The 16,983-nt window shown below is 38.3% G+C and overlaps 1 protein-coding gene across 1 annotated transcript in view; it reads right to left on the reverse strand.

Annotated features, from left to right (window-relative positions):
- Nucleotides 1-2,534: 2,534 nt before the first annotated feature.
- NECAB1 (N-terminal EF-hand calcium binding protein 1) overlaps nt 2,535-16,983 on the reverse strand; it is a 61,801-nt gene continuing 47,352 nt past the window's right edge. The window contains exons 8-13 of the mRNA XM_042786254.1: nt 15,047-15,123; nt 10,815-10,868; nt 9,178-9,290; nt 7,014-7,091; nt 5,934-6,025; nt 2,535-2,902 (exon numbers count right to left, since the gene is read on the reverse strand). Of these exons, the coding sequence (XP_042642188.1) occupies nt 2,874-2,902; nt 5,934-6,025; nt 7,014-7,091; nt 9,178-9,290; nt 10,815-10,868; nt 15,047-15,123 (443 nt within the window). The 3' untranslated portion in view covers nt 2,535-2,873. The remainder of the gene's footprint in view (nt 2,903-5,933; nt 6,026-7,013; nt 7,092-9,177; nt 9,291-10,814; nt 10,869-15,046; nt 15,124-16,983) is intronic.

Here is a 16,983-nt window from a genome sequence, read left to right on the forward strand (position 1 = left end):
GAAGCCTTCATCTTGTCAGAAGAGATTCCTTAATATTTTGTGATTACCTACCTTCTTTCAAGGTCCAAAGTCTCTTCTTACTAACAGTTTCACTAAAATGAGAAATCTCTCATCATTGACCAGAACAAGAGAAGTGTCTATGCATTGCATTCCTTATAGTTCTTCATAAATAATTGTCCAATGTTTTTTTTTTTGACGTTGAAAAGTGGAAGTAATGAGAAAAATTGAGAAACAACACAGATTTTAATCATGTCTTATATGGGTAAATGGGTATACTGATGCAAAGTTAATTCTATAATTTTTTTTTCTTAAATTAGTATAGTATTTAATAGTGAAGTGGAAGGCAGGAGTTTGAGTAGTTCCAGAAAACATCCTTCAGCTGACAAGCATCAATAATAGTTATTTTGTATGAATATAATTACCTTAAAAACCTGTATTCACACCTGCAATAACGTCATTTGGGCACTGAAGGCAATTTTTTAACCTCTCTCACAAATTATAATGGAGGATAAATGAGAATGTGTTGCAATAGTGCAGAAAACTTTCAAGGTGCATTTGATAGTAAGATTTTTTTTCCCTGAACTATATAAATGAACTTGTTTAAATTCAGTTTCTTTTATGCTTAGCAGCAGATAATCAATTAAAATCATTTTCTAAGTATATTCTATTTGTATGTTGTTTACAAGTAATGTTACAAAGAACTGAAATATGTGGTTGGTTGGTTGGTTGGTTGGTTGGTTTTTAATCACTGGGAGTTTTTTTAGAGTGAGTGCTATGGATCTTTTTCCCCAGTATGTGTTGAAGGCAATTTCTGTGTATAGCTTTCAAAACTCTTAAGTTAAACTTCTCAGATTTATTCTTCTGTATGATTCATCAAAGTGTTTGTTTACTAGTAAATATGGAAAGGAGAATAACTGTTGGAAGGACATATGACCTACTAGAACTTTTCCCTCCCTCCAGCATCTAATTGACATGAAGTTCTAAAGCAGGTTATTTTAAGAATCATTTTAATGTCTTTTTTTAGTGAAAAGGAAAATTGTCATAAACCTCAGTGTAGTGTGTTAGTTTTCACTTAAGGATTTATCCTGCAGCAGTGTCACATGTCACTGTATTTCCTTGGTCTTTTTATCAGTAGTGACAAAAGAAAACGTCATATACTAGACTGACATCTTGGCATAGGAAGAAAGCCAGCCAGATCTTCAGGAATATGAGTAGTTTAATTTTGCTAAAGACAAGAAACCTTTAAACTTCCACTGATATGTCATTTGTGACTGTAATATGACTATTCGGATGCTTTTTTTAAGAATGAACAGGTCTGTAGTTGGATCATGTCAATATGGGAAAGCTTTGGACTTCCTTATTAAAAGCATTCACTTTTTCCGAGTTACTGTAAGATTTAAAGGTGAAATTTGTCTCTAACATGGGCACCTAAATTTAGATTTCGTTTGCATAGAGAACCTAGGCTCCATTGATTTTATTGGCAAAGGGTTTGATTCAGCTACCTAAAGGTTGGCATTTGGCGTCATCTGAGACATGTATGATATCTGAAGTAGCTGCATGGGGCTGGCGTAAATGATACATAACATGTAGGTAACTCCTGTCCTTCTCAGCTGAAAGCTGGAGACTAGTCAGGATACCCTGGAGCATCTCACATGTACTAGATGCCTTTGTTTAGGCAACCAATTTGCCTCAGAACTCTGTTGATAGAATAGGAGCTAAGATGCCTTGCTCACATGCAGGTACCTAAATGTGCCACCTTTCTTAATCTTGGGCTCAATCCTGGTCATGGTTTCTGGGATAGGAAACCTTACTGTGATAAAGATTGCTTGTTAGTAGTCTAAATTGCCCACTTTTAATTAGATATGGTAATGTGTTGGCTGAGTTGAAATACAAACAGGTAAGTTATTTTATTGAATATGACTTTTAAATTACTTTTTGGGTACAGTTTGTAACCTTGGACAGCTAGATGAGTGGAGAGAGTGGTCATTCAGTGTGTAGAACTTGCCAACCTGTCATGGAGGTGTGAGGTTACAATAGTCACTTGCCTTTCATTCTTGGGCTGGAGGACACACCTCCTGCTCAGATGCAGGCGACAACAGCAAGACTTCTTAGGGAATAAAGTATTTCTACTCACAGGTTTATGGCTATTTGTGTTCTAACAGCAGTTTGTCTAATGACTTTTCAGTGAGCTGCCAGTGATCTAATGAAAATATTTTGAGTGGTCAGGACATGGGCTTCAAAGCAAATTAGTTGTGAAATGCTAAATCTGAGGATCCATAGCGGCTTGATATACAGGCAGATATGTTTCCTGTTGTGAGAGTAGGGGCTAAAGGCTGTGAAGAAAAAACGGTTTTGCAGTGTCTGGTCATGGGCAGAAAATATCCTCTATGAGTGAAATACTGTATTAACATAAAAAGTTGTCCCTATGTTTGTTCTAATTAATGACTTGCAGCTTCTCTGAAGCATAAGACGTTAATGGAAATGTATGTTCGTGTTCATACCGGTTTCTTCTGTAAAAGGAGAAAACAGCAGCATTAAGTAACAGTTGTTTATTAACGTGACTAAAACTTTTCACAAATATTTAGTCATACCAATCAAGACACAGTTTTCTGTGACAGTTTGAACTGAATATACACAATAAACAGTTTACAGTAGTTGTCTTATTTCAGCTTTTAGAATGCATCATTTCACTGAACGAGTCACAAGAAGAGAAGGTAATGTGCAGTTTTCCATATTTTAAAATGGAAAATATCGCATCCATAATAAACAGTATCACAACATAAATTCATAACCCAGCACACCTGTACACTGCTATATGAATGTTATTGTAATGAAAAACAATGCAACATTAGCATTACTTGGAACCACAGCTTCTAGTTGTTATTGAGGACCCACCACGATGCTGAAAGAGAGGAGAATTTATGTATTTATTTGTTAACATAAACAGTATTTCTTTTTCTACCGCTTTTAAAAGTCATAAATAAAGTAGCTATGATGTATATAAAGAAACATTCATTTCTATATGCAGCTAATACTACTTTATTTGAAAGCTGCATACTTTCAAGGACAAAACCTCTCAGTCAGGGGAAAAGTATTTTAAATACTAGGAGAGCCAAGTATAACTGGTGGGGGGATAGCTTTAGCACAAGAAATTATATCTCCTTTTGATAACATCCAAAGAAGCATTAACGTCATAGGTACAGTTGCATGGAATTAAGCACCCGGATCCCAGAGGGCAAACCAGATAAATCCTCGCTCGTGTTCTGCTGCGTGTGTTAGTGTTTCAGTTGTGCACTGCGGCCCCTGGGTGGTTGTGCTGCGTTTAATGACTTTCTTTCCTGGTGACATTGTTCAAACATGGTGTTCTTTTACACAACTCCAGGAATTAAAAGCGTTTTGCTCCAAAAGTGAGAGAGCTGATGGATTTGTAAAATGTCATTGCCATAAAAGGTCTGAAATCACCAGATTATAGACAGGGCTGGAGTAGGACACATTTGTACATCTGTCCCATAGTCCCTACCCTTTGGCCTTTTGAATTTGAGCCTTATGGAGAGAGGAACCACAAGATTTATGGAGAGAGAGAGAGGAAGGAAGGAGAGGAATTATGACTGTATCTGAGATGCCACATCCTCTTAGCAGAGGGGTGTCCTAGGCTCAGTAGGTTTTGCACTACACAGTTTGGGGATTAAATTTATTAACACAAGCTGTTTCTGTGAATGTGTCCATAGATCCTTCAAGTTATGCCATTTTATGAAAAATGTTATTCTTGAAGAAGAATGTTGAGAAGCTACTTAAGAATCTTACCTGAAATGGGGCTATGAAAGCCTGGTAGTCTCTGACACATTGGTGGATTAATGATTTTTGGTCAAAAAAATACCAATTTAAGTTTATTTCATGGATTATAGCATCATAAGTATTCAGTGGTTTCCCCCCTAGATGTTGTTTTCTTCACCAGAAGGTTCTCTAGATTCCTCAAGTCCAGATCCTTTATAAAAACAAGGCATTCACTGAAGATGAACTGAGTGATTTGTGCTGCCCTGGTAGATTGGCCTGAAGCAGCTTGTCAGTTAACAGGTGTGCAAGTGATTATAATAGGTTGTGATTCCTATTAACTGATAGTAAATTAATTTGCTTTAGGATAATACTAGATCTGACAGTCTTGAAAACCCTTGTCTTCCTGAATCATTCTTGGCCACAGAAGTGTATCCTTATTAATTTTAATTAATCAGCAGAGTAAAGACTCTTAGGTTGTAGTCCTTGATTGAGTCAGATTCAGATTACAATTTAGAATTGTTTCAGGGTTTAGATACCCAAATGCGTAAAAAAGTGTGGATGTGTCTGAGATAGGCTCTATTTTAAAACCAAATTTACCCTATCTGTGTGCTAGTTGCAGACAATGTTGTTTTGTTTTTTTGTTTTGTTTTTTTTTTTTTTTCCTGATTTTACAGTGGTATCACTTTATGGTGTCTAAAATTCTTTCATAAAATATCCTGGTAGGATTGCAGCCATCATTTTTTATTTCAGGAACATTTTCTGCCTATTAAATACAAATATGATTTGTATAGGTCAAACACGGGAGGTACTTTCCATGAAACAAAAGTTCAAATCTCTGCACAGATTCCTAATTCATAGATAATCCATAAAATTGTAAAAATAACTGTGAGTGCATTCCTTCCCATTGCCCCCCCAATCAAGGAGTGCACACTGAGAAATGCTGTTTCTATGGCAACTGTCTGCCAGGATGCAGCGCTGCAGACTGACATCCTCCTTAGCAGGCAGAGTCCGTGCTTTAAGGAGCATTTAAAATCCAACTGCAGACACTTTTATACTTAGGCATTTAAAAATCATGTTTACATTTTATTTTATGTTAATCATACTTTAGCTGTGAGTAAACCTCCCCACCCCCCCCCCAGGAATGCTCCTGGGTCATACACAGTCTAGCTCTTGGACATTAACCTTGGGAAAAGGCCACCTTGTTTCCTACAGCCAAGTTTTGTCTTAAACTCAGAAATTTCCCAGTAAGATAGAAGGTTTGAAGTGATTCTTGACTAATTAAGTGCAATACTCCAAGAATCCCTGGCATATGATTGTGTGTCCAGAGCAGGCTCATGAGGTCTGAAAAAGTCTTGGCTGTTTTCTTTTAAGGAGAAACCCCAGGTACAGGACTATGTAGTTTCTTTTTTTCTTTTTCCTACTAGGTGGGGTTTTATTATTTTAAGTTTAGTCTGTACTCAGACATAGGGGACATTAAGGTTTCATTGTAAAAGATTTGAGTTCCCTAAGCTAAAAAATTTGCTGTCCTCCCTCTGGTAAATATGGGACTGACTCTTGCTTTGTTTCATCCTGCACTGTCTCTCTGAACTACCATTTCTAGGAAAAAAAAAGACTTTGCATGTTCATTGGTTTGTATTAGAAATAATAATTTGGGATCTTTAACACCTTGCTTTATCAAAGTAGCTTTTTTTTGTGTGTGTTTTTTGTTTTTTTTTTTTTTTTTTTACATAGCAGTAAGTATATATAATAACTTGGTTATTAAATATCAAATATTAGTGACTGAGGCTCCCTTAAACCAATGTAAGTATGATGAAGTTGAAGTCTTCATCAGAAATAACTTTTCTGCCTGAAAATCTTAAACAGGTTCTATTTTTCTAATCACAAATAGTGTTGTTTATTCTAGATATTTTCTTAAATAGTATATGCTAGTGTAACTTTGAACTATATAAAATAAAGCATTGCGGGTCTTATTCTTGCTGATGCCTTTTACATTTCTGTGCTTAAAATAAAAACACTTGTAGTCTCTTTCTCCTCCATACTTTACCAAAGAAGATATGACTAAGGGGGATATTATGCAGTGGTCCTGCATATGGAACACCGTAATATAGCAGAACTTTTCACATGGAACAAACAAAATAATGTGAAAAAATTATATTTACCAGGGACTAGCATTGTTGTGATGAGCTCTGGAGTTTCCAAGAAGTCCACATTGCTTCTTTGGAATGTCTTGCTGTAATTCATTTGAAGGTGTCTAAATAATTGTAAAAAATAAGAATATATCAAGTTTTTTAAAGGGGCTGAATTTCTTTTATGAGCATTAGACATTTTACAGTTAATGCTGTAACAGAAATTTTGTGTTTCAAAACTTAGGCAATGATGGTAGTGGGAGAGGAGACCAGGTAAGCTGTGAAGTGCTTGCATGGTATATTAAACACAGGTTTTCTTCTGTACGGTTAGCTGTTGACTCTGGTGCTCATCTCCTGTCTGAGACCCAGTATACTGTTGATGTGCATTACTAGTGTTCTTGAGTCTTCATAAAAGTAAACTTTGAACTGGGGTTTTGTTCAAAAGGAAAGCAACTAAGCTTCAGGAGACTTCTCCATCTTCCTTCAGAATGGTTTCTGTCTACAGATTTAGGATCATAGGGTTTGGTTGGTTGTTTTTTACTAGCAAATGTAGTTAATGAAAATCTTTTTGTCTTTATTCAGTTTCTTAGCCATCTGCCTGCCACAGACTAGAATTTGGCTGGTAGGACTTTTAATCACCGTAATTTCTATTCTGGGCCCAAAAGAGGCACTCTGGGAATCTGTCAGATAGGTTTTTGTGATGTGGATTGGGAAGCTTTGGGAGAGCTCCCCATGACTGCTTGCATGCTGAAGTGTGTTGCTGGATGGCACACCTCCTGTCTCACTCACTGGCTCCTTTTGTTTCTTTCATTAGTAAACTGTGGCAATATTGCTGTTTCCATATTCTTTTGTCTCTGCTGAACTAACATCCATCTGATGCCATACCTTTATCTATTTACTTTCAGACTTTTTATGTTCTATTCAAATTAGCTTTGTCTTTCTGACATTTTTATTTATATGTTTCAGTATATTTTAGTCTTTAGCAATTGAAGTATTGTTCTGAAGTATTAACTGTAATATATTTAGCAAGAGATTGATTAGCAGTATTCAATTGCTTGCTAACCTTCAAAACTTTCTGTATTACAAAAACAAAACCAAACCCCTGAAACTTACCTATTCCAGGCATTGCTGTTCTCCCAGAACTCATAAACAATGAAGCGGGAATCACTTGGAAGCTTCTGTATAGAAACACTAAGAATTGTAGCACAGAACTAATGTAATAAAATATGACAAAGTTATCGGACATACAAATCTTATTCCAAACTGCTTATGAGTAGGACCAAATGCAGTGATTTAAAAAAAAAAAACAAACAAACAAACAAAAACCAAACCCCAAACCAATCCAAATATAAGTTAAACAAATAAGTGATCACATACTGCAAATGACCTGAGCTTTTATTTTTATTAAAAAAAAAAAAAACAAAACCCTCTTGGAGTATTTTCATGGCTTTTTATTCATATTTTATATTACTACACTTACAATGGACTTATTCATGAAACTCATTTTTCATATTGTCATTTATCTAAAGAAATGCTAATCAGTAATACAGAAAATTAATCAAAAACTTTGGTTCAGGGAAAATCAGCTAATACGGCATATTGCACATAGAGAACAGCTCAAGTTAGTTTTACAGAGTAACTTGTGCTATTTCATTGAAGAATTACACTGTGATAAGTCAGCCTTTTGTATGAGAGATGCATCAAAGTGGAATAGAGCTTAGCGCTTTGAAAGCAAATATATAATGGAGTATGAAGCCAGATAGGCTGATGTCTGCTGCAGATAACACTTTTTAAGTAATACTTTCAGGTACTCTTTACTTGTTCTTACGCTGTTCAGCTAACAGCTTATCATGGGTGAAAAATGACCCACAGGATATCTGCTGATCCTCTACAAAGAATCATCCCACTTACTATCCTGAGCCTAAAAGCTTTATAGCACGTAGGGTACTTACACAGTTGGGTACTCAAATTGGTGTTTGGATGTATAGCACAAAAAGTACATGTACATCCTTCTCTGAGTGCCCAAGCGTGAGTTTGCAGATTTTACTACTGATGTGCTTGAAAACTGGTCTCATTATATTTCATACTGTACGAAGCAATAAAGTTATATGATTTATTGGTTTTCTCCTGCCGTAAGTGAAAGTACATTGTAAAATAGCAAAAATACCAAGAATTTGGAAGAAATGTGTCAAACGGCTACAGTAAAATCCAGCCAGTAGGTGGCATTACAGACTTTCCAAATGCCTGTAAACGGGAAAGTAACTTTTTGCCATCATTTAAGTTGCGTTCTGAAGTCATGCAAGCTCTCTCCCCTAACAAGTTTGCAGTCACTACTGTGTTTTGCTGGATGTTCGGTTTTGGAAGGGGGCTGGGAAGCTTCTCGTTTTTTTCCAGCTCTTGGCCCACAAGAGAAGCGTATTTTTCTCATCAATCTCCCTTTACAAGTGAACCAGTGCAGAGAGGTCACTATTTTCTTCTTCTATTTTAACTCACTTTTTCTGAGCTGTGAGAAAAATACTCATACAATCCTAAGTGTGACAATCTCATAGCAACAAGGCTCGTAAATTAAGGATGGGATGGGCAGCCTTTAAATATAGAGGCAGATCCTGTAATGTGTACATATTACAAGAATATATTTCATAATGGTCTGTAGTGTGTGTGGTAGTAGCTTTCTCAAGTATGTAAATTAAGAACTACAGTACAGTGGTGAGTCGCTAAAATTTATTCTTAACCCAGTTCTAATGTTTTAATTAAAGGGAACAAAGCAGAAATACACTATTTCATTGAAAATTTTGCTTTTTAATTTTTCCCATTCTTTATTATGAGTGAAAATTTTAAAATGACAGCCTAAAGGGAAGATTTTTAAAGCTTCCAAACAGAGAACTGGCAAACAAGTTGATAAGTTGCTCACTTGCCAAGTGAGTACAAATGAAGGATGGCAAATGAGTTTTCCAATAAAGTGTATCAGCCTGTAGCTTCCACAAGCCATGACTTTATGACCTGCCAAGATGAGAAGTCTTTAAAGATTGTTTAGCATCTTTGGGATAGCCCATATTTTCAGTTTCTGATACTACTTAAAGTCTGCATGTACACTTTGACATCTCTTTCTGGTTTTAGTTGTCTTTGAAAAGCTCTGTCTCACACACATGCATAACCAGCCAGGAAAGACAATGTTACAGGTTCTCTCTTCAGTAATGATCCAGCTTCACTTAGAGGTTATTCAAGAAATCAGACTATATTCTTTCCTGCAGCCCAGGGACAATAACATTGTACTTACTGCAAGCAGCCACCCTGAGTAGAAGCAGATTCCACATACTGCTTCAGAGCAAGCCGGAATTCCTTGATTTCTTCTTCTATCACAGACATTTGACGTTGAACAATCATTATGTGCTGATACAAAAACACGACAGTATTACTGCCACATCATCCTCTGAATTCCTTGTACTTTAAACTCAGAAAAGTCTATCATAAAACAATAAAAACCACAATCATCACAGAAAACCCACAAAAGTTCCTTTGAAGTTTGCAGTCCCTGTTTTAGTGCACTGGAGTGCAGAAGTAGAAATGCTTGAGTGTGGCTTTTACATCTCGGCGGGCTGCACTGCAGAATGGAAATGCCCAAAATGAGCGTCCACCTTGGAGATAGCAAGTCGTCCCCACCCTGGATGAGAGACTCTTTTTTTGGAAGAGTGTGAAGCAAATGTTGATCTTTGAAATGCTCAGTAATGAAGTCATCCTGTTTCCTGGGATGAGTCTCAATGCGAGCAGGTGTGAGGTTTGAGATAAGAGTGTACATGCACAGTCTGCGTGGGATGCAGTGTTACTTTTGTTGAGGTGCTCTCCTAGAGCTCTGACTCACACCTGAATGAGATGCCTAAGGTAGCTCATGTTAAATGATGAATAGAGAGGGGTATTTTTCCTCCACCTTCTGCAAAAAATGAACAATCTTTATAAGCAGAACTATGGAAATACTTGTCAGTAGAGAAGACCTATTTATCCTGAATTGTTATGATTGTCATTTAGCTGTTTGAAGTAGTTTACATATTGATTCACCTATTGAAGCTTGTCAACTTTAGTAATGCAATATTTAAAGAAACAACACATGCTTATTAACACAACTTAATCTTTTTACAGGTTTTTGACTCATTTCTGCCTTGATTACTGATACTGTTATCTCATCGATTATCCCTCAGTCATAAGCAGCCTGTCTAGCAATACTGTATAATCCACTTAAAAAAAGAAAAAATCTAATGTAACTCCTGTGATGAAATAAGGAATTTGATGGATCATCTATTTTGGTTATTTTTTCATGTGTATTTGATTTGCATTTTGTTAGGCTTAAAGCCCTGAATTTAGTGTATTTGAAAAATTTACCTTCATCTTAGGACATAAAATTATTTAACAGTAAGTTTATTTCAGATCATGATTTTGTTTTTGTAAGTTCTAATATTGATTATTGCTTAGCACTAGATGCTCTCCTTTCTTTCCCAATAAGGTTTCCTATAGCAGTTTTGAGGGAGGCTGTACATCTATGATTTAAAGCATACATGCAGCATTAGGTGATTGGGAGCAGAGAAGCTACGACCCCATAAACACTGCTCGCAAATTTGATAAATGTTATTAATGACACCTTTTTCTCCTTATGTGAGTTGAGGTTTTGGCTTACTGTATCCTTGAAAAGCAATTCAAAAATCGATATAAAATTTTTGCCCACATAGTCTAAGTTTTGTTTTGTTGCCTCTTGCACAATGTGTTCTGCTAACTAAAATGGACTCTTATCACTGGAAAAAGTGAGGATGGTGTTTTTTTTTTTTTTTTAATTATTCTTTAACAAAAGAGGTCAAGTGAGATTGTTGTCTCAATAGCTGGCATTCAGAATCAAGTATAAAAATCATTATCTTGAAAAGCACTTACAGATCTTGCATTTTCTTCCAAAACTTCCTCTTCAAATGGATCAAGCTTTAGGTCCTTTGAGGCAGTTGAAAAGAAAATAGAAAAATAAGAGGCAATACTACAGTTGTGTTCTGCTCTTACCTTCTTAACAAACTGTTCCAATAGCTAGATTCTGTTTTATCTCTAGGAGTTATAATGAAATCCCTTCTTTATTAAGACTCCTGTAAGTCAAATATAAGCATTATTTGCAGAATCTTGCACGCTTCAGGGGTTAAATCCAACAAACTCTGTTATGTAAAGTTTTATTTATAATGCTGAGCAGGTGATCTTCCATTTGTAACAAATCTTCTTGTTCACAAATATATGTTGGACTTAATTGAGAAAAGCCAGATACCTTCTCAAATTGTCAGGTGGACTATGGGAGGTGAGCAAGGATGGTAATTTGAAATGCACTATCAACCATTACTATGCAATCATAAAACCTTACACAGAAGAAACTTCTCTGTGGGGGGTCTATGGCTGCAAAGGACAGTTTTCTAGCACTGAAAAAGATGCATATGATGCAGTTCAGGTTACTGAACTGCTGCACTTGCTTCTGAGGATGGGCTGGGCAGCAGCAAACGGATGCATCTGCAAGGCAGCAGTATGCTTGCTTGGTGCACAGACTGAATTCACACTTCATAAATCGGTAATTCATGCAAATACCACGTAGTAATGCATACAACATTTTCATTCACGTGCCAGGCACGCACAGTACCTTCTAACCTAGTGCTATCTTCTGAAAAATATCCGTATGTCTGAAAATAAGCAGATCAATTTGCAGTAAGCAGCTGCTGCAAAATGCCCTCATTGTTAGTGGTGCTTTGCTTCTTATTGCACGCAATTCTTGTGAAACAAAGATAAAAAATTTTCTTCTGCTTCTAGCTGGGTGAGGAATGATTGACCTCGGGTAACAGGCATTTTGCCAGCACAGATACTGTACTCGCTGAAAAGCCGACAAGGGGTGTGCAGGTAGAATTCAAATGAACAAGGGACCTGCACCAGGAGCAGGTGGCAGAGGAAGGCAGGAGGGAAGTAGCAGTCACACAGTAACTGCTGTGTAGCTGTACCTCTCCCACAGAATGTGCCTAGAAAGGCTTTAAACGTGTGTGTGGAGGGAAAACCACACCGTTTTAGTAGCTCATTTGTCAGTGCAGACACTTCAGATAAAAACCCTGAGGGAAAATGCATATTCCTGTGGATCTATACTTTCAGTGCATTTCCCCCCCCCCCCCCCCCCCCCGGGGAAATGTATGGAAAAATAGAAGAAAGGAATGACTAAAGTTGTACTGCAAACTTTCTCTTAAGGTAGCAGGAAAAGAATTATATTTTTTTCCAGTATATATATAAATTTAGAACTTGAGAAAAAAAAAAGAAAAAGATTCATAAGACTGATTTATGGTTAAATTCACCTTTGACAGAAGACAGCAGAAGAGTTAAACAGCACTAAATCAACCCCTCACCAGGTAGTTCTCCAGGAAGAACCACTGATGGATAACTTGCTGGCCCCCTCAAGAAGTTAAAACTAATGTATAGCAGTTTTTCGGTAACGTTATGTGATTAGGCAGGGCATGTCTACTCAGATGGGGTAAATCTACACAGCCAGCCGGCCTGGCCTCAGAGCATGCGAGCACTGGCCTGTAGTCCTCATCTCCGCAGAAAGAGGGCTCGGGCATTGGCTGACTCAATGTTGAGCATGAGTGAAGTAGCCCAACGTGGAGAACAGGTCCTGCCAGATAGTTACCATGCAGCCTGGAAATAAAAGCTGGTGCAGCTCAGAGCTGGGGCTCTAAAATGCCTCTACAGCCCTACCTCACCTCAGCTGAGAAGTGGTAACATCCGAAATTGCCCTTTAGCGTAATTGTGCGATCCTGGCTAATCTGTTTCAGGGCAAAGTCAAAAGGAGGAGCTTTAGTAGCTGCTGAAAGATGGCTGATGCTTAACACCTCTCACAGTTAGACCTGGGCATAAGATACAAACATACAAAGTTAGGCAATATGGGTATAGGCTGCCTACTTGCAAAATTAGTCTTATCTAATTGCTATGCTTTATTAGTCAAATTTTATACCGGGAAGGAGGTAATTACGGAAGGTCTATGCTCTGCCACTCTTTCTCTTTGGCACTGAGCTTCTTTTCAGATTGAGGTTCTCTGTTATTTATTGGCAGCAGATTTAATAATTTTATAACATCCTTCTTGTAAATTCATTTGCTACAAAATGGTTCTGTAAAATTGGCATTGCATTATTGCTGTATGCTAGGTTTCTTTTTTTCAGTAGCATTCTTTTAAATGTTAAATTTCCTTAAGCTCCTTTTGGCATCAGTCTGTGTTGGGAGGCAACTGTGGCAGGGCAGCAAGCTGCTGTTTGCAAGGCAGAGCTGGGAGTATAGCTGGACCGAAAGCGAGAGTTACATTTCACGATGGACTTTGGCATTTCAAAATCCAATTTATATCTATCATGAAAAAAATCAAGTTGCTACTAAAATGTTATTAATGTGGCAACTGCTGTGTGATTGCTTTTGTCATGCAGAAATGACCCCTGGGAGGAAGCTGCTGTGTGCAGATGGATGGTTGTGCCCTGGCCAGGGGCTTAGTGGACTGAGCAGACCACGAGGAGCTGCTGAGCATAGCAAGGAGCGGGGTGAGAAGCTGACAGAGGTTACAGACAGTGCCACAAGGAATGGCCGAATTTCACAGCTGGTTAGGGAGAAACAATGGGAGAGATGTTAGACCTCAGGGATAACCAAAGGGGGTACTGGGCTCCTTCTGGAGAGCAGAGTCTTGCAAGGCCAGCAGTGGTGGGGCTGACTGTGTCGGTAATGCAGCTAATCAGTAATAAGGCTGAAATAACAGAAATACCAAATTTCGGTCCCAAACTGGGACCAAAGGGGAAAAGTAATTAGGGGCGGTTTGTTCATTTGGGAGGCAACAATGTCAGAGAAAGGTCAGCATTCTGTCTTGTTAAATCCCTTACTGAAGTATTTTCAGTGTGTATAATTTGCTATTGAACTCAAGTGGGATTATTGGATGAGTAGGAGGAGACAGTTGTCTGTCAGGACCCAAGGTCAGAGCCAGTGCCTGGGCAAGGGGCGTGGGTCCAGCCACAAGTACTAGACAGACTGAAAGCCCATGGTGACCTTCACGGGGGAACATCCGTCCTGGTCAGCTGGAAAGAAGGATCAGGATCAGGCTGTTGCACGTTCACGTTTCTGCATGTGCTGCCTTCCTGTCTGCAGGTGGTGGTGAAGGCACCCGTGCCGGTGTGCGTGGACCCATGTTTTTGGAGTATGTGCACAGCCTCACAGCTGGTGAGCACTGGCCTGCAGGGAGGAGCAGCATCACCTGCACTGGGGTCTGACAGCACTTCAGCCTAAAACCTCGCCACTGGTGGACCAGCAGGAAGAAATCCCCTGAGTCCCAAAATCCACTGAATTCAGCACCCATCTGAAATTGTCTGTCTGTCCTTCAATGGGGACACTTTATGTAGAGAACACCACACGAATTAATAACCTTATTTTTTCCTCTGCTCTTCTTTTTTCTCCAAAAAAAAAAAAAAAAAAAAGTCATCACACACAGACATAAACCAACTTTTAAAAAAGATATTTTCTGTACAGATGTTACTCAGGTTTTTACAAGCCCAGGGAAGCCTTGGTATCATTGGACCAGATGGGTTGTTTGTCAGACTCCTGAAGGGCTTTGCTTTGGTGTGGGAACTGCAGGTGGTCTCAGGGCTCTGGGGATTTTTGGTTGAACTGTACTCATTAGGAAAGGGTTTTAATTTTTATAAATGAGTATTCTCTGATGGGGAAGGGGGAAACAAAACTTTCTGTCAAGTTTTAGTGGGAAAGTTTGGAGAGGAAGAGAAAAAAATCAGATCCTAAAGAGAGAGGGTTGGCCCATGTTCCCCAAAACAAGGATAACTAAATGCAATAACACACTCGTCATAGAGTAATGTGACCTTTCAGATCTTTATGAAAAGTTGGATCTGTGGTGATGGCAAGAGGAAAGGGGAGCATGTCATGCTCTCATGAAATAGGAAAGAAGAAAGTGGAAGGAAAATGTAGACATATTTAATGCGTATTAGCTCTCTTAGGTGATGTTGAAGTTTCACTTATTATTGATTGGAAAGACTGTGACTGGGACATTGTAAGCATTTGTGGTTTAAAGATTGCTTAACTGAAAGTGAGAAAGCAAACAGGTGAAAAGAAACACACACCTTCTTTTCCAGCCTGTCAATCAGCTTTTGGAGTCTGTTTATCTGGGTCATCCACTGGCTGTCTTCCTCAGTCCAACCTTTGGAAAATATAAATAATGAACATTTATGAAATGTTACTAAATGCTCAAAAATAGTGTATTCATTTATTTTATAAATACAGTTTTGCTCACCGTGCAATTTATTTTGCCTTTCAAAGATTGTGCTGCAACTAGCATTAACTGGATGTCCCTTGCAACTAATGGGCCTTCTTTACTTTTCCAGCTGTACAGCATACCTAGGTGCTTGATGAATTGCAGCAATATGATTATTGGGATTGATCCTTCTTACACAAGACTTTCTAGAATGAGATTTTGATTTTGAGAGGTGTAATTTATGCCTGCGGTGACTGCGAATTTTGGCCAACTCAAGACTGATTATGTTTCATCATAATAGCTTTCCTATGTTTATTTTTCTGCCAAGTCATGGAACTCAGCAACAGAAGAAAGACTAGACACTGTGTCTTGTCTTTCTATATGGATAGGACATGCCCCTTTCAGAAGACTTCCTAGCTCTCATCTCTACTGTAGTCATACTCATGACTGCATAATGACCTGGTGTCATATAGCAAACATGAAGGTAGAAAATGTTGTTCTACAAAGGCACAAGCATCAGTAAGCCTCTCTAAAATCTGGAAAATTTTGCTTTGCTGAAGTCTCAAGAAAATTGTTTATCAGATGAAAAGGATAATACTCAAGGAAACAGGTGTGTGCGTTATGAAAGCAGTTACTGGCATCACCCACAGTGAATGTGTACGTAAGTGATGGCTTGAAGGAGAGAGGGAGGTTATTTATCAGAAACTGAAGATTTTTCAATGCATGCTCGATATGCACATTCATTAACCTGCTCATTTTTCCAGCTGAGAGTTCCTGTGGCACTTGGACTATGTTTTGACCAAACAAAGAAATCCTAATGCTGGGGATGTACCACAGGTGTGATACGTAGATGTGGCAGAGTGTGGCTTTGCCTGAACAAGTACAAAGGCTTAAGAAATGCTGGCTTGAGTGTTGAGTGCATATACACACCTACAGTGTTACTGTACCTGTGGGCAACAGGCAGTAGGAGGAAGATTAAGTGCCAAGACAAACACACATCTTGTCTAGGAAAGGACACAGCTCTTAGACAGCTATTAGAAGAACTGCGAAGAAAGATGTTAGCTCTTTAAAATTACACTAAATGGCTTTGTTACAGCTTGCATGTGTTTGGGTTCCTTCTGAACTCTGTGAATTAGGAGTGCAGCAACAAGGCTATGTGACCTTCCTTGTTATGAACACCAGCAACTCACAGCAAGGGACCAAACTTCATCCTGCATCATTGTGCTGAATGAACATCATCGTTTGGTGAGTGGCAGAAATTGAGTCATGAGTGTGAGTGAGAGAAGGGTCTTCAAAAGAGGGTTAAAAAAGAAGCGGTAAGCACGTGGCTGCAAACAGTGAGATCTGCATGACTGGTCAAGAAGTGAGCTTGACCCATCATGTACTTCAGTGCATCAGTCACCTTCATGCTTTGATTCTGGGAGGCATCACTGAACCTGGAGATGGCTTCATTGCAACCTCATGCTTAATGTCACTGCTTTGCAAAGAAGCAAAGAAGAAGAGTACCCTCTCATGTTTTCCAAAGCATAAATACTGTTTCAGATTTTTTTTAATCTTCTTAAATTAAATATTTTTTTCTTTCAGGTTTTATATTTTCCCCTCCTGTTTCCTGTTTGTCCCTCAGGTGGGATGTAAGTCATGACAGAGAACTTGGCTCTGTATAAGTCGTAGCCTTCACCTTCTAATTCTTATTTGTAGAGTACAAATATTACCTAAGAAATGGTGAATCAACCCACAGCCCCAAAACAATATCACAGTTTGGCCCGTAATTATGTATTTATTTTTTATCAGTTCAGAACTATGGGT

This window comes from Tyto alba, unplaced genomic scaffold (assembly GCF_018691265.1).
Source record: "Tyto alba isolate M040663 unplaced genomic scaffold, T.alba_DEE_v4.0 Super-Scaffold_9, whole genome shotgun sequence".
NCBI classification, from domain to species: Eukaryota; Metazoa; Chordata; class Aves; order Strigiformes; family Tytonidae; genus Tyto; species Tyto alba.